Source organism: Miniopterus natalensis, chromosome 11, assembly GCF_054644295.1.
Source record: "Miniopterus natalensis isolate mMinNat1 chromosome 11, mMinNat1.hap1, whole genome shotgun sequence".
NCBI classification, from domain to species: Eukaryota; Metazoa; Chordata; class Mammalia; order Chiroptera; family Miniopteridae; genus Miniopterus; species Miniopterus natalensis.
This window is the reverse complement of record NC_142091.1, coordinates 73,604,271-73,625,320: the sequence shown is the minus strand read 5'-3', so window position 1 is coordinate 73,625,320 and position 21,050 is coordinate 73,604,271. Positions and strand designations below refer to the sequence as shown.

The window sequence follows — 21,050 nt, the reverse complement described above, 5'->3', positions numbered from 1 at the left end:
GGGTACGTGCCCGGGTTGCGGGCTCGATCCCCAGCAGGAGGCAGCCGATCAATGACTCTCATCACTGATGTTTCTCTCTCTCTCTCTCCCTCTCCCTTCCTCTCTCTGAAATCAATAAAAACAAAAACAACAAAATAAAATAACCACCAGTTTTGTAACGCTGCTGCGTCATTTAGTCACTTTTTATTATACTTGAACCTTAAAACAATGAGCCGAAGGTCTCCACGCCAGGACGTGAAACCTTGGACGGTAGCAGTACGGTTCCTGACATGAAATTGTTAATAATAACAATAATAATAATAATAATAATCACATTTATAACCCACTTTACAGTTTCCAAACCCTTTCATATTCTTTGTCCCAACTCCCACGCACACCGGGGTAGCTGTGTGAGCATTTCGTCCCACTTGACAAACGCAGAAGCCGAAGCCCGACGGGGCGGTGAGAGGGCGGAGCGCGCAGGCCGGGGGCGGGGCGAGCGGGCGGGGCGGGCCGGGCGGGGCTCGCAGGTGCGTGAGCCCGCCTCTCAGAGGTGGTTCCCAGCCTGGGGAATCCTCCGCTCCACCTGGGCGCGGCGAGGAAATTGCACCATGTATGGGCAGCTACGTCAGAGGGGGCGGCCCCGCCGAGGTCGCGGGGGCCGCCAAGTCCCCTCCTTTCCCGGCGAAAAGGCGGCTACCGGGCAGGAGGAGGGGTTCCAGGCCGTCAGGCAAAAGCGGGAGCGTCGGGAGAGGCGGAGCCCCGGGGTGACCGGCGGCGCCGCGCAACGCCCCCATCCCCTAGTAGAAGTGGTTCAGCCCGAGAACTTTTCATTCATAAAAAGAAAAGACTCCGCGGGGAGCGGGTGACTCAGAACCTAAGCTGCGGCCGCGGACCCTACAGAACAGCCAGCCCAGGGCATGTTCCGAGACTTCGGGGAACCCGGGCCGAGCTCCGGGGCGGGCGGCGCGTACGGCGGCCCGGCTCAGCCCCCGGGGACGGGCCAGCAGGTGAGAGGAGCGGACGCCCGGGCCCGCGGCACTGCGCCTGGGGCGCTGCCGGCCGCGCGGGAGCCGGGGCCGCGAGCGGGAGCGGGGACCGCGTCTGGGGGCCGTGGCCGCGGGTCCTGCCCACTCTCCGCCGTCCGGGGGCTCTCTCCCCCACCACGCAGGGAAACGCGAGCGGGGGGGGGTGTAACAAAAATCTGAGAACGCCCCCTCTCTCTCGTCCCCTTTTCCCTCGCTGTCCGTCTGTCCCTCCGTCTTTCTTTCCTCCTGTCCTTACCTTATTTCCTCCTGTCCGCCGCTCATTGCTTTGTCCCATCTGCGTTCGAAGGGGGTCGGGGCAACTGCGCGAGTCCTGGCCCAGACCAGACACGGGGCTGGTTCATCTCGGACTACATTCGGGGGATGGTTGCGGGGTCCCGACTGCGACGGAGACCTCCCCACACAGGAGGCAGGAGGGATCCACTGGCGTATCCCGACGGACGGGGAAGCCTCGGCTCTGTGTGAGATCGTCCGTGTGTCTCTCCGCTGGTCTGCCCCGTTCTGCCCCGTCGCCAGTCCCTACCCCCTCCTCGGCGCAGTGGAGCCTGCTGGGCTCCTGGAAACTGGCCCTTGACCCCCTCTCTTTACAAGTTGGGTCCAGTCGAGACCGAGAGGTGCCAGAACGTGCGCGGGGTCATGCAGCGGGCAACTCCCGCACCCCAGACTCTGGGCGCCAACCGCGCCCGCTGGAGGCTGGGGGACCCGGGAGGCCGCAGGTGCCTATTTCCTGTCGGGGGGCTGCGAGCACGTGTCGCCAGGGGAGGGAAGGAGCGTCCCGCCGAGTCACGGTGGCCGAGTCACGGCGGCTGACTCACCCGCGGCGCCCCTCCCTTCCTGGCCCAGAGCTGCCCGGGCCCCGGCAACCTCGAGAGCGCGAGATGCCGCCGGCGGGGCCTCGATCCCGGAACTGGGGTCACTGGGCCACCGGGCCCCCAGAGCCGGGCCAGGGACACCATTGTATGGACTTGCCTGGGCTTGAGCCCGCTCTTCCCGGAGGACTGGGCGCCCACGCCCAGAGCCCAGCCCCAGGGCTTGAACCCAGTTCTCCTGAGCACTGAACCCCCATCTCAACCCATTCCTCGTATTTCTGGCTGAAAGGGAATAGTGGCAGGTAATACCTGGAGGGCAGACAGTACAGCCAGGCATCGTGCTGGGCGGTTTTCACCTCATTTACCATATTTCACAGAATCTAAGACTCCATTGATTTTAAAACCCGCTTTTATTTTGTGCCACTAATTTTTTTTTTTTTTTAAGTTGCCGATTAAACCGATTTCAGAGCTACTAAAGGGTGCTTCTTAGCATCAATGAAATGCCATAATCCTCACCTTGTCCAGAGTCACAGCCAGTAAGCGGCCAAGCTAAGATTAGAACTGGACAGCCTGAACCCAGAGCAGTGGCTCTTTGCCTCCACAGCTTTTACCAGGCTCTGTCGCACGCATTCTCACACTTGATTCTCACAGCTACCCTCCGGGTTAGGAGCTGTAATTATCCTCTTTGTGCAAATGGAACTCAGGCAGGGTGCAGGAATGGGAGAGAGCCTAGCTGCCTGAGCCCAAATCCTGCTTCCTACTTACTGGCTGTGTGTCTAAGGACAACTGTTTTCCTGTCTGAAAAAGAAGATACTGTTGTGCAAATTATATGAGTCAGTATTTGTAAAGTGGTTGGGACAGTGCCTGGAATTCACACTTTATAAGTATTAGCTTTGATGGGGAAATGGAGGTACAGAGAGGTTATGTGACCTGCCTAAAGTCACACAGCTCAGAAGCAGAGATTTGCTACTGTCTCTCTAACTGCCAAGCTGTGCTCTTTCTGGTGTCTCAGCACCTATCTTGAGGGTGGATAGCATTTAGTGGCTTCTGCCCACTGGAAGCCCCTCGATTCACAGACCTCACCCCTGGCCTTCCATTTCTTATCCCTCAGAAGTTCCACCTCGTGCCAAGCATTAATGCTGTGAGTGGCAGCCAGGAGCTGCAGTGGATGGTTCAGCCTCACTTCCTGGGACCCAGCAGCTACCCCAGGCCTCTGGCCTATCCCCAGTACAGCTACCCACAGCCCCGGCCAGGAGTCATCCGGGCCCTGGGGCCACCTCCAGGGGTGCGTCGTCGGCCCTGTGAACAGGTAAGGAACAGAGGCTTTGCACTGATTCTGATGCCCATAGGCCAAGGTGCAGAGGCTAGCTCTTGCCCAAAAGGAGAACACAGGCTTGGAAGCGGGGAGAAGGTAGCACCACTAGTGACTGACTAATATGGAAAGTGAGAGAAGCCTCTAGGGAGACCCAGAAGGCAAAGAAGTCACTTTTGGATCAGGGAGTGCTTCCTGAAGGTGGAAGCATATTAACCTAGAAAGATGGGTAGGATTTGCATAGAGAGAGTTGAAGGAAAGGACATTCCAGGCAGAGGGAATGGCAAAAGCAAGAATGGAGGTGGAGGCAAGACCTTGTAAGGTAAATGTGGAAAGGTGCGTGGACAGTGGAGGGTACCCACCTGCTGACATGGATGCAGAGGGTGGGTGTACGCTGTCTGTCTGTGTAGCTGGGGAAAGAACATAAAGGAGATGGTTCCCTTTACCTACTCTCTGCGTCTGTTTCCCTGTCTCATTTAAAACCTCACAAAACCCTCTGGGGAATGTACTCTGGTTTTCCCCATATCACAGCCAAGGAAATGAAGGCACAGAGAGGTAAAGTCACTTGCCCAAGATCACACAAGTAGTGAGTAATGAGACATATCTGTCCGATTCTTTTTTTTTTTTAAATGTTTTTATTAATTTCAGAGAAAGGATAGGAGAGGGAGAGAGAGATAGAAACATCAATGATGAGTCAGCTGCCTCCTGCACGCCCCCTACTGGGGAGAGAGCCTGCAACCCTGGCATGTGCCCTGACCAGAAATCGAACAGTGCCCTCCCGGTTCCTAGGTTGATCATAGGTTGATGCTCAATCACTGAGCCAGGAGGGCCAGGCTGTCCAATTCTAAAGTTAGATCCTGACCACCAGGCCACACTGTCCCACCCAGAGCTAAGAGAAGGTCTGAAGAAGAGTGAGCTGTGAACATTTGCCTGCCCAACTAGGGTTCCTAGCTGCACACTGCTAATAAAATCCTTACCAGAATAAAGAGAGGGAGTCTTTAAGGGAGTGGTGCCCCTTTCCTTTCCCTGGAGCATTTTAGTACATGAGACTGTAGTGGGTGAGGTTTGCCCATTAAACAGATTGCTCTGACAGCAGGGAGAGGATGGGGAAGGAGGTTGGGATCCTGGGAAAGATGTGCTATCGGCCAGGGGAGGCTTTCCCAGAAACAGAATGGCTGGCCTTTGTGACCACATGGAAGAGCACTGTGGTGTGGGCCCCAGAGGCAGGCTTGTGGACTTTCTTCCTTCAGCCCTGTCCTGAGGGTGCTTTGGTCCTGAGTCCTCTTAGACTGGGGCTGTGAGCTTTGAGTAGGTACCTTTTGGGGGAGATGCTCTCCATCAGCTGACCTCTCATTCCACATTGAATAGAATGAGTGCATTTTAATTTCTGCTCTAGGACCATAAACAAGTTATTCATCTTCCCTGGGCTTCAGTTCCTTACATGGAAAGTTGTGTTAAGAATCTTGCCCAGCTGGGCGTGGCTCAGCCATTGAGCATCAACCTAGGATCCCGGCGATCGGGGTTCAATTCCCAGTTAGGGCATATGCCCGGGTTGCGGGCTCTATCCCCAGTCTGGAGCGCGCAGGAGGCAGCCGATCAATGACTCTCTCATCATTGATGTTTCTGTCTCTCTCCCTCTCTGAAATCAATAAAGATATATTAAAAAAAAAAAAAAAAGAATCTAAGAGGAGCATTTTGCTGGCACACAGTAGGTTCCCCCTAAAAAACTGCTTAGCAGCACTCATTAGCCCCTCCTAGTGCTGAGAGCCCTTGGAGAAAAGCAGACTTGGGTATCCTGAGATGGAAATAGGGGTCCTTCGAAATGGAGTGGCCGGCTCCCAGGGGCTCCAAGGAGGAAAGGCCACTTCTGGGCGGGGAATGACGGAAGGCTTCTTGGAGACGGAGGCATCTTCGTTGAATTCTGGGAGAAGCAGAGCGTGAAGATTTGTGCAGGGCTGGGGGAGGGCGTTCCGAGAGGGGAATCGTAGGAGGCAAAAGCTGGGTGCGAGGGGGGAAAAAGTGACTCGTGGTTTTCTGAAGCGGGGTTCGAGCACCCCGGCGGGGCGCGGTGGTCCTTAAAGTGCAGCCCAGGACCCCCCTCACTGCTCCCTCGGTCCCGCAGATCAGCCCGGAGGAGGAGGAGCGCCGTCGGGTGAGGCGCGAGCGGAACAAGCTCGCCGCGGCCAAGTGCAGGAACCGGAGAAAGGAACTGACCGACTTCCTGCAGGCGGTGAGCACCGGCCGGGTCGCGGGGCGGCCAGGCCCCGGCCACCAAGCCTGCGAGGAGCCTCGGCTCCCGCGAGCCCGGGGGCCCCGGGAGGCGCTGGAGAGGCAGGCCTCCGCGTGACAGGACGAGGGAAAAGTACTCGGAGCGCGGCGCTGCAGAGCTGAAGCTTCGCCGACAGTCTCCTAAAACGCCCCGGGGCCGGATTGGAGTCCTGCGCGTTTTCTCCCAAGGGCTCATGGGAATTGTAGTCCAGACTTGCTGGCGGCTTCCCCGCTCAGCCCACCCCCAACCCCCCGGTCACCACCACCACGGAAGGCGACGCGGTGTTCGGCCCTCATCTTCCTGACTCCTCTCCTGACCTTCTCCCTACAGGAGACAGACAAGCTGGAGGACGAGAAATCAGGGCTGCAGCGAGAGATTGAGGAGTTGCAGAAGCAGAAGGAGCGGCTGGAGCTGGTGCTCGAAGCCCACCGCCCCATCTGCAAAATACCGGAAGGAGCCAAGGAGAGCGACACTGGAGGCGCAGGGGGTGCCAGCAGCCCACCAGCCCCCTCCCGCCCTGTGCCTTGTATCTCCCTTTCCCCGGGGCCTGTGCTTGAACCTGAAGCCTTGCACACCCCCACGCTCATGACCACACCCTCTCTGACTCCTTTCACACCCAGTCTGGTCTTCACCTACCCTAGTACCCCTGAGCCCTGTTCCTCAGCCCATCGCAGGAGCAGCAGCAGCAGTGGGGACCCATCCTCTGACCCCCTCGGCTCCCCCACCCTCCTGGCCTTATGAGGCACTCTGCCCCCCTCCCTGCAGGTGCCACCCAAGCCAGTATCTCTTTATCCATTGGTCCAGCTGGCCTGGGCTGTATTCCATGCTCAACCCCAGCAGGTTCTCCATCCCTCCAGATGAGACTGAGCCTATTTTGCTCCCTGGCAGAACCAGCTTGGGGCCACCAAAGCTGCCCACTGTTTCTCTAGAGCTGGCCTCTCTAGCACAATTTGCATTAAATCAGAGACAAAATGTTTCCCATTTGTGCAAGAGAACTGGCAGCCCCAAAGGACTTTATAGATCCCTAGAGGTTTTCTGGAACCCTAACCTCCTCCAGACCTCCCCTTAGTCTTCCTTACCCTCTCCCTGTGACCCATCCAACCCTACCCCTTGACAGAAGGTGATATGATACCAGCCTAGAACACTAACTCATCCGGCCCCACTGCCAGCAGCACCAGGTGATTGAACCAGGGCATTCTGCCGGCCCCTCCAGAAAGACACAGCTCAAGAGGGTGCCAGAGACTTCTGTGATGAGCTGAACTGCAGCCCCCAGCTCTGAGAAGACTTTAGCTCCGGGGAATCTAAGCCTCCACTGCAAGGGCAGCTGCTATTTATTTTCCTAAAGAGAGTATTTTTATATAAACCTGTCAAAATGGAATAAAAGGCTTGAGGCTCTGGCCTGGTTTCACTGGATTCAGAGGCTAAAAGGAAGAACATTTTGACCCAGAACTACTAGGCAGAGGTCTCAGCTCCACAGACTCACTGCATGACCTTGGACAAGTTAGTTATTTCTGGACCTCCATTGTCTTATCTGACAAATGAAGCTACATCTGCTCTACTTCATCTCCAGGACTGAGAGGAAGAGTGCTGTGGGATGCAAGCCAAGAGGATTCTCCAACTCCTCTTGGTGGGGGCCCACCTTGCTCCTGCGTGTACCACAGGAGGGCGCTGTTATGCCCCTTCCAGCCTCAGTGGGTTCTGGGCCCCCAACACCTGCTTCCTGCCCTATTGTCTTGGACAGGAAGGAGCCGGGAAGGGAGCTGGAGCCACTTCAGGGGCAGGATCACGGCCGGTCCCGGTGCCTGCCCGAGGGGGTGGAGGGGGTGGAGGGGGTGGGGGGGTTGTAGCCAGAGGCTTACCACGGTCCCACACCGCCCCTGGCTTGAGGTAATGAGGAGGTGTCAGACACCTTAGTTCTGCAGCCCCTCCGGATGGGAATGATACCCTGTCTCAACGTCCCCGCCCTTGTCCTAACCCCAGCGAGTCCCAAACAGACGCTGCCCATGAGCTCTGCTTCCGTCCCAGTTTATTAGCCCCCACCCAGCCCCCTGCAAGTCCCTCCGCTCCAGCCTCCAGTCCCCCTGTCGCCCAGCCAGCGAGAGCGAGGGGCCCTCCTCAGTGCCAGAATGTCTAAGTCCATGCCAGCGGCCCCTCGTGAGTAGCCGGGGCGGCTTCCTGGTCCCGAGGTCCATCGCAATCCGGGCGCTTGGGTAGCCATCCGGGCGGGCGTCGGCGCGAAGGAAGCTGCGCCCTCAGTCATCTGGAGAGCAAGCCAGGGGCAACTGATCAGGACTGCCCACACTGCCGGTGCTGGAGCTTCCATCGCCCAGGTCGCGGGGTCCACAGGGGGGCAAGGCGAGCTCTGGTGTCGGCCCGGCGCCTGAGCCCCCCGCGCCACCAGGGCCGCCGCGGGGGCCCCACTCCTCGCCCAGCGCCAGGCAGAGCTCCTTAAGCGCTAGGTTCTCCCGCAGCAGCTCTTCCTGGCGGCCCTCCAGCTCGGCCAGCTTCTGCCAGCAACCGCCCAGATCCTCGCGCACAGCCCGGGATGCTTGGGTCCCGAAGAGCTGCCACTGGCGCGCGGCGCGCCGCCCGCGCTGGCGCTCCGAGTCCAGAAAGCAGCAGAGGTCGCGCAGCTCGCGGTTCTCAGCCTGTAGGCGCCGGTTGAGCTGCTTGAGCTCGCGGATCTCGCCTAGGTGACCCTGCAGCTGTCGGTTCACCTCCTGCATGAGGCGGCCGCGCTGCACCAGAGCCGCCAGGCGCGCCGCCTCCTCCCGCCGCAGGCGCCGCACCAGCTCCTCCTTGCCCAGCGCCGCCATCTCCTCGTCCGTCAGCTCCTCCAGGCCGCCCGCCTCGGCCTCCATGGCTGCTCAGGTCTCTGGAGCATCGCCTGCCCGCCGCCGCGGCCCAGGTGCCCCACGTCGAGCGCCGCGCGCCTCGGGCTCGGTATCCGGCTTCGCGGGCTGCAGGCTGTGGCCGCCTGGAGTAGGCTGCAGCCGCCGCGCGGGGGTGGGCACGCGGCTGGGCGCGCGCCGGGGCGGTGCCGCATCGCGTTAACGAAGGACAGCCAATCACGGGAAGCCTCCCCGGGAGGGGCGGGGCCTGCGGGCCCAGTGCGCCCTTTCCCTGCCCATTCCCGACCGCGGAGTCCCTGACCATCGACGACACTGGGTCCCCGCACCCGCGCCTGTCAACCCGAAACTAGGCGCTTTGTACCCCGCAGTTCCAAACCTCCTTAGGTTCGAGCCTAGGCCTCTCGGCTCCTTCTGAGAACCAAGACTGCCCCGGATCTCTCCCGCCCCCCCATTCCATCCCCCCACCCCCGGACAGAACTCGGACCTATCCCCTGTCCATCTTTCTAGTTGAACTGGAGAAAGAGTCTCGGCTCACTGAGCATCGCTCCCAGCTCCTCCAAACGTCCTTGCTCACCATCAGCCTACCCTCTCTCAGGGGGCGTTTCCTGCCCAGGAGTGGGGAGCAGCGGTAGGGGTGGGGGGACATACAGGGGACTCGTTTGTTCAATAAACCTTTATTGTGTGTAAGGCCCATGCAGAAATAAACGTGATCAAGAGTCTTATCCTGTCTTCAAAGAAGTCTTAATCTGGCAGAGGAGACAAGTTGTGTTAAACAAGAAGCAAATGGAAGAGGGACACGGTCTGAGTGGACTCTCCCTCTGGGAACTCATCCCCAAAAGAGATGATACCTGAAGGTCCCAGAAAAATGCATAGAGTTTTGTTAAGTAATGAGAGAGCTAGTTTAGGGAAAGAAAATAACATGGTGAAAGATGCTGGGGCCTGAAAGGGCCTAGCTGCCTTAGGAACAATGGGAGTACCTTCATTTATTTTTGAAAGGCAGGTGCATGGAGCAAGTGGTAAGAGAGGGAGGCATGGAGGAAACAAAGGTGGTGGGAAACCAGGTTCTTTAGGGCTTCAGTACTAGGCTGGCACATTTTCACAGGCCAGTAAGGACTTTAATCAGGGGTTTAACATTTTGAAATACGTATTTTAAAAAAGATTATTCAGCCCGGCCAATGTGGCTCAGTGGTTGAGCATCAACCTAATATCCAGGAGATCACAGTTCAGTTCCCCATCAGGGCACATGCCCAGGTTGTGGGCTCAATCCCCTGTGAGGGGTGTGCAGGAGGCGGACGATCAATGACCCTCTCATCATGGATGTTCCTTCCTCTCTCCCTCTCCCTTCCTCTCTCTGAACTCAATAAAGATATATTTTTAAAAAACAAAAAACGATTGTTCAGGCTGCTCTGTGTGGGATGGTTGCTGGGGAGGGGATGAAGGCAGGGTGATTAGTAAGAACACTGTGTCAATAGGCAAGGAGAGCTATGCAGAAGGACTGGGCTGGGACAGTGCCAGTGGAGGTGGAGAGGACAGAAGAGATACTAGAAATAGTCAGGAGGCAAATCAGCACACTGAATGCGGAGAGAGAGGAGTCTGAGGGAAAGGTCAGGTTTCTGATATGAGAACTGGGTGGATGTTGGGGCTGTCACTGAGATAGGAACCCAGGAGAGAAGCTGATAGGAACCCAGGGGAGACTGACAGATCTATCCAGCTTGGGGGCGTGCTGTGGGGATACAGCGTGGAAAGAGTCATAGATAGGAGGCCCTCCTGATGTGGACTTAGAGGCAGAGCTCTGAGTTGCAGAATAAGAAGTCGTTAGTGGCGGGGTGGGGGTGAGTGGGGTGGGTGGAGGGTGCTAAAACCATGGGAGAGCCCCGGCCGGGTAGCTCAGTTACTTAGAGCATCATCCTAATACACCAAGGTTGCATTTGGATCTCTCACATACAGGAAGCAACCAATGAATGCATAAATAAGTGGAACAACAAATCGATGCTTCTCTCTCTCAAAATCAATAAATTAAACAAACAAACATGGGAGCAAGTGCGCACCGCAGGAGAGATGCTCAGCCCCGGAAAGGACTGAGGGGCTCCCAGCAAGGATCTTTGGAAGTCGGCTACACACCTTTATTGAGCAGAAAATATTTAGAATTGAGCCCTGTGAAACTCCTAAATTTAGGATACAGGTCAAAGTAGGGAGGCCTGGAAAAGAGCAGAGAAAATGGGGGGGAAAGCAGGAGGAGGTGACGGGGAAGGATTCCAAGGTAGGGGAGACTGGCCGGGCCGGGGTGGAGGGGCGGTGGGGACTGAGAGGCCTGGGACCCCCCTCCCGGCGGAGAGGTGGAGCTACTCTACCGCTTCCGCCTCTTCCTCGCCGCTCCCGCCCCACCCTCTCCGTCCCGGAAGTGGTCCCTCCGTGGCTCCGGGTGCGGGGAGCTGAGTCTCCGCGCTCCCGGAAGTGGCCCAGCGGCTGCGCGCCCGGCCGGGGCCGCTCTCGCTCCTGCTGGGGCGCTGCGGCTGCTCCCGTGTCCCGGCGTCGCCATGACTAGCGAGCTGGACATCTTCGTAGGGAACACGACCCTCATCGACGAGGACGTGTACCGCCTCTGGCTGGATGGTTACTCGGGTCTGTGGGGGACCGTCTCGGGGAGCCAGGCGGGCCGAGCGGTTGTTTTGAATGGGTGAAGGGGCGGAGCCTGGACTTGGACGTCTTATAGGGAAGCGGGCAGAGGAGAAACAGCTGTATGGAGGTCGGGGCTGGAATCCCTGGAGGGGCTTTGAGGTCGGCGGGGTGTGACCTGATGCTAGCGCCTACTCCCCAGTGAACGACGCGGTGGCCCTGAGGGTGCGCTCGGGAATCCTGGAACAGACGGGTGCCACGGCAGCGGTGCTGCAGAGTGACACCATGGACCACTATCGAACTTTCCACATGCTCGAGCGCCTGCTACACGCACCGCCCAAGCTGCTGCACCAACTCATCTTCCAGATCCCGCCCTCCCGACAGGCGCTGCTCATCGAGAGGTGGGGATGCCAACCACTCTTGACCATATACCCATTTTAAAGGCTGAAACTGAGGCCCTGGAAGGGATGGGACTTATCAGGGCCCGTGAGAAAGTTGAGAGCACAAGGGGCCAAACCCAGGCTCTGCCAGGCCCCCTTTCCCCTCCTTTATGGAAAGTCAGTAGTGTTCTCTAACCTCCATGCAGGTACTATGCCTTTGATGAAGCCTTTGTGCGAGAGGTCCTGGGCAAGAAGCTGTCCAAGGGCACCAAGAAAGATCTGGATGACATCAGCACCAAAACCGGCATTACCCTTAAGAGCTGCCGAAGACAGGTGGGCACTGCAGCGCCCTCCTCACCAACACAACATTCCATCTCTAGTCCACCCCTTCACTCCATCCATTTGGCCACTGCCCCAGCTCCAATCTCTTGCCCTACCTCTGATTGTGGCAGCAGCTTCATACCCAGTCTCCTCCCCTGTTTTAGTCCCTTCCAAGCCATGCCCTATTCTTTGGCTAGAGTGACCTTTCAGAATCCCAGAGCTGACCATAGCTTTCTTCTGCACATAAACTTCAATTGTCTCCCACTCCCTTCTGGATAGTAGCCACACTGTTTGGCCTTGCCCTTCATACTCTCCTGTGATCTGGTCCCTGCCAGCCTCTCTAGGCTTACATCTCCCCAGTGTCCAGCTTTCTTTTGCTCATGCTGCTCCTACCTGGAGGGTACTGTTCTTGGCCATATCTACTTCTTGAAATCCATGGCAGAGTCAGATGCCACCTTCTCCACAAGCCTTTCTGGTGGTGCCAAGGAGAAGTAACCCTTTCTCTGGATCTTTAGTGCCTTTTCTCTGTCTCCTGTGTGCTCCCTGCATACAGCTTAACATTTGCTCTTCCTGGGCCTTAGCCAGGAGGGTCAGTTCCAGCACAAGCTTGTGAACTGGAGAGTGTGACGCTAAAAAGTAGGAGTGAATTCAGAGGTAGGAGTGAGTAGACGCTTATCCAAGCCAGGGTGGCAAAAGCTGGTAGACATTTGTTGAATTGATAACTTACCGAAGGAATAACAGATCGACACCTGTTGACTGGATAGGTAGGTGAGGGACAGTGTTCAATAAACAGTTTGTTGGGTGAGCAATCTCTGACCAGTCCTCCCTCCCCTAACTGCCCTGCAGTTTGACAACTTTAAACGAGTTTTCAAGGTGGTGGAGGAAATGCGGGGCTCCCTGGTTGATAACATCCAGCAACACTTCCTTCTCTCTGATCGGTTGGCCAGGTAAGGGACCAGGCGAGAAGCCATTTATCTCCCCCATTCTGCACACTCCTTCCCTGGGCCCTGAGGCTGGCCCACCTTCCTCTCCCCAACCCACTTGACTTCCTGGCTGTGTTGGGGGAATGGTTATCTCACTCATGGTCTGTAAATTGGATCAGACTGGCCTGGGTTCAAATCCCAGCCCAGCCATTTACCAACTGGGCTGCTGTGAGGTGCCATATGTAAAGTACATGGCACAGCCCCCAGGGCTTGGGATGTGCTTAATAAGTGGTAACTGTTACCCTTGTAGTCTCCTGCTGTATGTCTTAGGAGACCTGGGTTGAAACCTCTTTTCACAGATGGGGAGGCCCAGAGAATGGTGACTTGAACTTGTCATACAGTGAGTTAGAGCAGAGAGAGGCCAGAAGTCATGCCCAGCAGATGTTGCAAATGGGAGCTGCTTGCTAAGAAGGAATTTCCAGCTCTCACATATCCACTTTCCCCTCCCTGCAGGGATTATGCAGCCATTGTCTTTTTTGCCAACAACCGCTTTGAGACAGGGAAGAAAAAACTGCAGTATCTGAGCTTTGGTGACTTTGCCTTCTGTGCTGAGCTTATGATCCAGAACTGGACCCTTGGAGCCGTCGGTGAGGCCCCCACTGACCCAGGTGCCTGACACCTCCCCACCCTCTCAGGGCCTGCTATCCCACCAGGCCTCTAGTTTCCAGCATTCTTTCTTCTTCAGGGCCCCTCCCCAGCCACCTCTGCTCATAGTCCAGTGTCCCCGCACAGACCTTGTCTGCGGACACAGGGCCCACTACTTCTCTATGGCCTGGGGCAAAGCATTCCACCTCCCTGACACTCTGATTTCTGTCTTATGGGGGTGCAGTGTGGTGGGTAAGGAAGGCTTGGGCTAACACAGGAGGGGATTTTGTACCCGCTTCAACTCCTTTCATGGGCCTTAGACTCCCAGGTGGATGACATGGATGTGGACTTAGACAAAGAGTTTCTCCAGGACTTGAAGGAGCTCAAGGTGCTAGTGGCTGACAAGGACCTTCTGGATCTGCATAAGAGGTGACTCAGGGGGGTGTCCATCAGGTGGAGCCTGAAGTGGGGGCCCAGGAAGCTCTAGGCTTAACCCTGTCTCCCTGCAGCCTGGTGTGCACTGCCCTCCGGGGAAAGCTGGGTGTCTTCTCTGAGATGGAAGCCAACTTCAAGGTCTGTGGCCGGAGCCAGCCTATGGCCCCTGGGCATCTTCAGCCTCCAGTTCACTGTCCCCTCTGACAACTCTATTCATGCCCTAGATTGACCGGCAGGTGGCACTGCTGCTCCCTCTGCCCACCTGTGATGGGGGAACCAGCTCCTAAACACTGGGGAGTTACTTAATTGAGGGAGGTGGATAGATTTGGGGAGGGGCCTGCCTCTGGGGCAGAAGACAGAACTCCCAGGCTCCCTGCCCCACAGAACCTGTCCCGAGGGCTGGTGAATGTGGCTGCCAAGCTGACCCACAATAAGGACGTCAGAGACCTGTTTGTGGACCTGGTGGAGAAGGTGAGCTGTCCTCTGAGCACTGCCCACTCATCCCCACCTGGCCTCTCTGAGCTGTACCAGGTCTGGATGTTCCCTTGGGCCCACAGTTCGTGGAGCCCTGCCGCTCTGACCACTGGCCCTTGAGTGACGTGCGTCTCTTCCTGAATCAGTATTCGGCTTCGGTCCACTCCCTGGATGGCTTCCGGTAAGTGACCCAGGCCGCCTGTTCAGCGTGGCCTTGCCCCAGCCAGCCTCCTGCCAGGGCCTGGCCTTCCTGCAGACTTGAGGTTCCCTGTTGTGCCACCCTGAGGGTGAAAGTCTGTGGACCAGATTCCTGGCTCCACCTCCGAGAAGCTCTGATTTAGCCTTGGGCAGGTTCCTTAATCTCTCCATGCTTCAGTTTCCTCATATCTAAACTGGGGGTGATAATGGTAAGGAGTGGGAGAATGTGGTGAGGATTAAAGGGTGAAGGTAGGGAGAACACTTAGCAGTGGCCTGACGTGGTCACGGCGAGCCTCAGCTGTTACTGTTCCCATTATCCTTGCAGGCACCAGGCCCTCTGGGACCGCTACATGGGCACCCTCCGTGGCTGCCTCCTGCGCCTCTATCATGACTAAGGCCCCCTCCCCCCCTCTACTCACACTGACAATAAAGTTGCCATGACTTTGGAGGAGCCTGTGCCTGGGTACACATAGGGGTTCGTGTGTGGGAGGTGTGCATGTGTGTGTATCTGGCCCTGCAGGGACTAGGACATGCCTAGGAATGGTGTCTATGCTCTCCCTCTCCATTTCCCCACCCAGCTGAGTCCACTTGGAATACAGAACCTTATCTTTGTTTATTCAACCCTTAGCAAGACAATTTGGAGGACTGGAGAAGACTTTGGGGTGTGGCCTGCAAGGAGGCAGCTTGCTTAGCAGGAGAGAGCTGAGGGGTAGGCTCAGGGAGGGCAGGTGACTTGATGCTGCTTCTTAACTGGTTGATTCACTCGGGCAGTAAGCGGGTACTTGGTGATACCACAGGCATTGCTCCCTCGGTGCAGCCGGAAATAACCCTAAGAAGTCAGAAGACATCAGGGCCAGAAGGTGGGGAGAGGCCTGTCCTGTTCTGTCCCCGCAATAGGTCACACTTACCTTCTCACCCCAGTCGGCCCCCCAGGAGTTCTTTAGGATCCAGTATGGGGTGGAGTGACGACGATGAGACTGGGATGAGACTGTCTTTGCCTGCCTCCCCTCCACCGACTTGGTCTTACCAAAACCCACCAGCAGGACAGCATGGTCCACATGTTGAGGGTCACAGGTGGTTCGTGTGGCCCTGATCACACCCTGCTGGTATTGCTGCAAGGGCAGAGGCAGAGGGGCTAAGTCTGGGGCCACATCCCCTATATGTTCCTCCGCCCATTCCCTACCCTGTCGCACCTGCAGTAGAATCTTGTTGATGGTCACAGTGATGGGGCCCTCCGTGGCCAGGTACCGGGCAATACCTGGGGGTAGAGGTGCCATCAGGCCATGCCTGCCCAGTTTCCCCTGCTCTCAGCTCATGGTTGTCTCCGTCTCTCTCCCTCCCACCCCCATTCCTCCATCTCTGTCTGTAGCCCTGTCTGTCTGCCTCTGTCCTGGTTTGTTTATCCCTGTCACCCCCCCCCCCCCCCGCCTGGTCTCCACCCTGCCCTCACTCTGCTCGTTGTCCGACAGCATGATGAAATCCTGGATCCAGGCCACCTTTTTGTGATTCTTGGCCTGGCACTTGTGCTTTCTAGCTTCCCCCTGGAATGGGTAGTCCTTTTTGCTAGCCAGGCCACCTAGAAGTAAGAAGGCGGAGAGGAGACTTAGCTCTGGAACATCCCCCCACCCACAGTCCCCCAGCGAGGCCGGCACTCACTGTTGTTGAGAACAGTAACGAATGCGTCCCAGACGAAGCCGCCTCTGCAGCCATCCCCACAGCGGTTACAGTCAATTAGCTCTGGTGTAAGAAGGGACAATGTGGGTGACCAAGGCCCAGGCCCCATCCCCCCATGGGCACACATGCCCCCTCTCCCAGCCATACCCTGCACAGAGACTTCCACAGACTGTTTGTATTTAATGTTCCAGTGGGCTTCGATGTTGCCGGCTGCTGCCATGGCCCAGCAACACATGCATTTTTTCTAGTGGAGAAAGGGTAGGGGCTGGGTGAAGGGTCTGAGTCTTGCTCCCTGTCCTTCCCCTCCCACCACTGGGGCTGGACTGCGCCAGGCTGGGTGGAGCAGATACCTGGTCCTTGACAGACGAGATGACACCGGGCTTCTTCCTCCAGTCACAGGTTTGGGGCAGTGACTCCACCCACTCATCAGATCCTACCTTTCTGTCCACATTGGGGGCTTTTCCAGCTGACCTCTGATTCCCATACAGCTGGTCAAACTCCTCCTCTGAGGGACAGATGGGGCCACCAAGATCACAATATTGATCCCTTCTCCCTATACTCCGCTTCTCCCACTCCAGCTATCCACATCCTTGGCGATTTGAGTCCCCATAATGCCCTGGGAGACAACAGCAAGAATGCTGAGGCATAGGGAGAGACCCAGCTCCTTGCTGAAGTGCATTCCCCTGCCCCTGCTACCTCAGCCTTGAGCTGAGCTGGGACGCAGGCCTCCGCGAGGACCTGCCCCTGCTCCTGTTGATTTGGGACAAGCACCCAGGCCCCTGGTCCTCAGGGCCCTTCTTGGAAATGAATACCAAAGGTCAGCCCTGTCCATCTGCCAGTATCTGCTTCCCCACCTACCACCTAGGGGCCCAAAGGTGTCCCAGTACCTGTGAGGTCACTGAATGGAGTCACCCCAAACTCGGCTGTGCCCAAGTCCTCCTCCTGCAGCTGCTGAGCCCGGGCCAGGTTTCGGGCAAAGATATCCAGGCGGCGAGCATGCTCTGAACCAGAAGAAGGTTTTCCTAGGCTGGCTCCCAAATCATGGGAGTAGGAAGTGGCCACCTGCTGGGTGTCCTCCCACCCACACCCAGATGAGCACTGACTCCTGTGGCTCCTGCAGCCGCTCTGCAGATACCTGGGCCAAGGGAGTGGCTCCCAGCCCACCTAGGGTTGGGTTTTCCCAGGAGACAGGAAGGGGGCATCTCTGCCCACCTGGGGGAAGCCAAGTAAAGGGTCTGAAGGCAGAGTGACTTAAACGGGAAAGGTGGGTGGTTGGAGACAGGCTTCCTGCCTCAGCCTTGAGCTGACCTTCACACCTCTGACCACACGGGCTAGAGCATAATGGGTGGGGGAGGATGGGGTACAGGTCCATGATGTGGGCTGAAAGACACCCACAGATTATCCCCTAAAGGGGAGGAGGCCCAGAGAGAGGGCTGGCAACTCTGGGGAGAGGGAATCCTGGGGACAAAATGGGTATCCTTGGGTGTTTGCTGAAAAAGTGACTAGATGGTGGTCTGCCCGCTGCCAGGAGTTGCAGGAAAGTGGCTATGGAGCTCAAGGGTCCTCTTGGACTGGGCAGACCCCCAATAGCTGCCACCTCCCTCCAGATTCATAGCAAAGAATGACCCTGTCCCACTTGTGAGGTCAGGAAACGGAATACACGTCCAGCCCCGCTGCTGTCCTGCTGAGTGGCTTTAGCCAAGCGCATTTCCTAGCCTGCGCTTTGATTTCCTCATCGGTTAAATGGGAGGAGTGGGGTTGGATGCGAGATGTATGGGTCCCGTGATACCTGCTGGGTTCAAGTAACTTCGATTATACTGGATCTGGAACAAAGTGAAGACCTCTTTCAGTTCCAGCGGCCGACGACCTGGGTCCTGGAAGAAACCGAGGGGGAGTGGGAGGGATTAGGTGAGGAGTCATTGCTGGGACCACACCTGGGCTTCCAGGCCAGACTGAGCTAGGGGATCAGCCAGTTAGCCTGTTCTGTCTCCCAGTGTGAGCCTCGGCGTATCAATCACATCCAGGTTCAGTTGCTCCCTCTGAGAAATGGGAACAAAGCAATTGCTTCTGAAGGGGTGAGCCCCAGGCATGGGGCTTGCAGAGGGAAGGGTATGGGGAGCAGGCTTTGGGCACTTACCTGAACCCTTAGGGAGTTCTTGATGCCTTGGGCCAGACCTGGCACCAACAGGGCCAGGAGGCAGGAGAGGTGGACAATTACTGCCATGTTGCTACAGACCAGAGTGCTGGGGACAGGAAACTGTAATACTAAGCTGGAGGGGCTGAGAGGGCGGAGCTGGAGAAACCACAAAGGTGGAAACCAGGCTGGGAGGGGGAGGTGGACCCCTCAAGAGGCATTCAGGCTTTTGCCTCTACAGGGCCCTCTGCCTGCCTACTCCCCCCACTACCCCTTTTTCTTTATTCAACAGAGGCTCTCAACCCACCCTGTTCTGGGCAATTCTTGGGATACAGAGATCTGTCCTTGTCAGGATGGCCGAGCGGTCTAGGGTGCTGCGTTCAGAGATCTGTCCTTAAGGAGACAGGTCATAAGAAGGCAGTGTCATAAATCTATAAGTACTGTGACGGTCAAGCCCAGGGGGCTATGGGAGCCACAGGCCCCTGACAACTGGTGTGGAGAGAGGGTGGTCAGTGCCTCCTGGGGAAATACTTTTTAAAAAAATATTTTTTTTATTGATTTCAGAGAGAGGAAGGGAGATGGAGACAGAAACATCAATGAGTCATTGATCAGCTGCCTCCTTCGCACCCCCTGTTGGGGATCAAGCCCACAACCCGGACATGTGCCCCTGACAGAGAATCAAACTTCGATCTCCTGGATCGTAGGTTGATGCTCAACTGCTGAGCCATGCCGGCTGGGCTGGGGAAACTTGCTCCTCCAACAAAGCTTAATTCAAGTGTCACCTCCAAGAAGCCTTCCCTGATCTCATCCTCTGATGTAACTTGCTGCCCTTGAGCCCCTGCAGTGCCTGCACCCCCTTGCATCTGCCCTCCAGCCACAGCAGAGGTGTCTGCAGTGCCTGTGTCCTCAGCGCCCAGGATGTGGCTGGCCACGGAGCAGGCTTGGTGGGTGGTATTGACTGAACAATTGGTTGTCATGGTCCGCCCCCTCCCCCCTGGTTTTTAAACAGGAAAGTGCAAATGGCAGGGCAAGTCCGGGAAACAGCAAGTGGCAGCTCCTGCCTCCTTTCGTTCTTCATTTCTGTCGCAATCTGGGTTGGGATGAAGGGGCAGAAAGATAGGATTGGCATTTTAGGGCAAGGCCAAAGCCTGTGAGGTCAAGGGCTGGGCAGGGGTGTTAATCCCTGTTACTGTTGCCTTGGTTTGAAGGGGTCCTTAGACTGGGGCTCCCCCTTATGAACCTCCAGGCTGGGAACCCATGCCCAAGACCAGAGATGGGGGAGAAAATGGCTTTCTAGGGGAGCCATAGTGATGGGAGTGGGGGGGGGGGGTTCTGATCCTGGGATTCCTTTATTAGTGTGCTCACTACTTCATTTCTTCATTTATTAGGAATTTGCCCCATTTTGCTGCACCACACTCACTCCCACCCCTGACAGTAAGCCAACGGACTCTTCTATTTGGAAAAAGAGCTGTGCTGTCTTTATTAAAACTCTGTAGACAGACTATGCATAGAGGGGCACCTGGCTCCCTGCTTCTAGATCCCAGTCATATGCCCTACGCTAGTCTTGGACTGTGTGTGACCTATGACTAAGGCCCCGTGTGTCAGCCTCAGACCTGGAGGTCCCAGTGTGAGCACCAAAGGGGGGGTCATAAAATCTGTCTCTGTGGTGGTGGGGGTTGTGGAAACTTGGGGGAGGAGAGACTGGGGGTGTGGAGCTAGGTGGCCTTTCTCAATGATCCATTCCTTCCGGAACTCCCTTGAATGTGATCCCTGCGAGGCCAGGAGATTTTAGTCTTTTTTGATCAGTGCTGGGTCCTTGGTGCCTAGCACAGAGCCTGGTCAGTGGTGGCCACTCAGTGAACATTTGTTGAATGAATGAATGAATTTCCCCACTTCCTCACTCATTCATTCACTCACCTGTGCTAATCCTTCAGCTCGTGGCTGGCACCCGGTGAAGGCTGCGCCATGGGCTCAGGGGCCGACTGCCTCGGAGGAACTCATGACTTGGTAGGAGAGAGACATCAGCCGAGATGAGGCTTTGTGACCTAGTGTGGAAGGGATGAAGGCAGGGAAAGTTGTTAGGGTCACAGAGGTCACGAGAGGTGTTCTGAGGAGACAGCTCTGAGTGGCAGGTGCACTCAGGTCTAATAGTGCAAAGATGGAGGTTTGGGTCCAAGTTTGAGACACCAACTGTGCACCCAGCCATTCCCCTCTGGGCCTCCATTCCTCATCTCTAAGTGGCAGTGACAATTGCTTTGACCAGAGTGACACTGTGGAGCACCTTGGAACCTGGCTGGCACTAAGTAGGTGTTCAAATGGTGGGTCCTTAGTGCTCTACTGTGGGGCAAGGAGCCTTGTAGAGTCTTATGTTCTTTTTTGGTTTACTGTTATTTTTATTAGAGCCCAGAGTCTTGTGTTTTTCTTTTTTGGTTTGTTGTTATTGTTTTTATGTTTTATTAGAGTCCATAGAGTCTTAGAGTCAGAGGGACTTGAGTTCAAATCCTGTCCTTACCACTCTGGCTGTGCCTGGACAAATCTCAGCCTCTCATCTGTGAAAATGGCACCCCTTCCCTGGCTGGGCAGGAGGATTGCATGAGGGTACACGAGGATGCTGGCAATGGTTAGATCTTGAATACCAAGCGCTAATATTTTTATTATTATTTTATTTTTTATTTTTTAAATATATCTTTATTGATTTCAGAGAGAGGAAAGGAGAGGGAGAGAGAGAGGTGGAAACATCAATGATGAGAGAGTCATTGATGGGCTGCCTCCTGCACGCCCCCGACTAGGGATGGAGCCCTCAATCCCGGCATGTGCCCTGACCGGGAATCGAACCCCTATCGCCTGGATCCTAGGTCCATGCTTAGCTGCTGAGCCACGCCCTGCCGGGCCCATCGTTTTTTAATGCATTTGTGAGTCGATGGAAATTAAATTGTTTCTACATTTTCGTTCTCATGAATGGTGTTGCTATGAACAGGGTGTA

The 21,050-nt window shown here is 56.3% G+C and overlaps 4 protein-coding genes across 13 annotated transcripts; 2 read left to right on the top strand and 2 right to left on the bottom strand.

Moving 5' to 3' along the window:
- The first annotated feature begins 899 nt into the window (after window positions 1–899).
- FOSL1 (FOS like 1, AP-1 transcription factor subunit) lies at window positions 900–6,156 on the top strand. 6 transcript variants are annotated; one of them, XM_087822419.1, is made up of 4 exons: window positions 900–988; window positions 2,942–3,143; window positions 5,269–5,376; window positions 5,746–6,156. In XM_087822419.1, exons 1-4 carry the CDS (start codon window positions 900–902, stop codon window positions 6,154–6,156), a joined length of 810 nt encoding a protein of 269 aa, XP_087678545.1. The 6 variants fall into 6 exon arrangements, with proteins under 6 accessions (XP_087678545.1, XP_087678546.1, XP_087678544.1 ...); XM_087822420.1 differs by having other exon boundaries at window positions 900–989; window positions 2,946–3,143; XM_087822418.1 differs by having other exon boundaries at window positions 900–998; window positions 2,946–3,143.
- A 1,306-nt stretch (window positions 6,157–7,462) lies between these two features.
- CCDC85B (coiled-coil domain containing 85B) lies at window positions 7,463–8,385 on the bottom strand. The gene has a single exon (XM_016208311.2). The coding sequence runs from the start codon at window positions 8,274–8,276 to the stop codon at window positions 7,668–7,670; it is 609 nt and encodes a 202-aa protein (XP_016063797.2). The 5' UTR covers window positions 8,277–8,385; the 3' UTR covers window positions 7,463–7,667.
- Window positions 8,386–10,745: 2,360 nt separating this feature from the next.
- Window positions 10,746–21,050, top strand: FIBP (FGF1 intracellular binding protein). Of its 5 annotated transcripts, XM_087822000.1 has the most exons (11): window positions 10,748–10,889; window positions 11,086–11,197; window positions 11,273–11,284; window positions 11,470–11,596; window positions 12,431–12,531; window positions 13,021–13,175; window positions 13,473–13,581; window positions 13,662–13,725; window positions 13,972–14,058; window positions 14,145–14,242; window positions 18,632–21,050. In XM_087822000.1, exons 1-11 carry the CDS (start codon window positions 10,805–10,807, stop codon window positions 18,774–18,776), a joined length of 1,095 nt encoding a protein of 364 aa, XP_087678126.1. In that variant the 5' UTR covers window positions 10,748–10,804; the 3' UTR covers window positions 18,777–21,050. The 5 variants fall into 5 exon arrangements, with proteins under 5 accessions (XP_087678124.1, XP_087678126.1, XP_016063875.1 ...); XM_087821998.1 differs by having other exon boundaries at window positions 10,746–10,889; window positions 11,086–11,284; XM_016208389.2 differs by lacking the exon at window positions 18,632–21,050 and adding an exon at window positions 14,585–14,705 and having other exon boundaries at window positions 11,086–11,284.
- Window positions 14,975–18,179, bottom strand: CTSW (cathepsin W). The gene is made up of 9 exons (XM_087822001.1): window positions 18,071–18,179; window positions 17,723–17,807; window positions 16,821–16,934; window positions 16,284–16,438; window positions 15,916–16,177; window positions 15,710–15,835; window positions 15,453–15,517; window positions 15,168–15,371; window positions 14,975–15,088 (listed from the first exon to the last, which is right to left on the bottom strand). The coding sequence occupies exons 1-9, from the start codon at window positions 18,155–18,157 to the stop codon at window positions 14,975–14,977; spliced, it is 1,212 nt and encodes a 403-aa protein (XP_087678127.1). The 5' UTR covers window positions 18,158–18,179.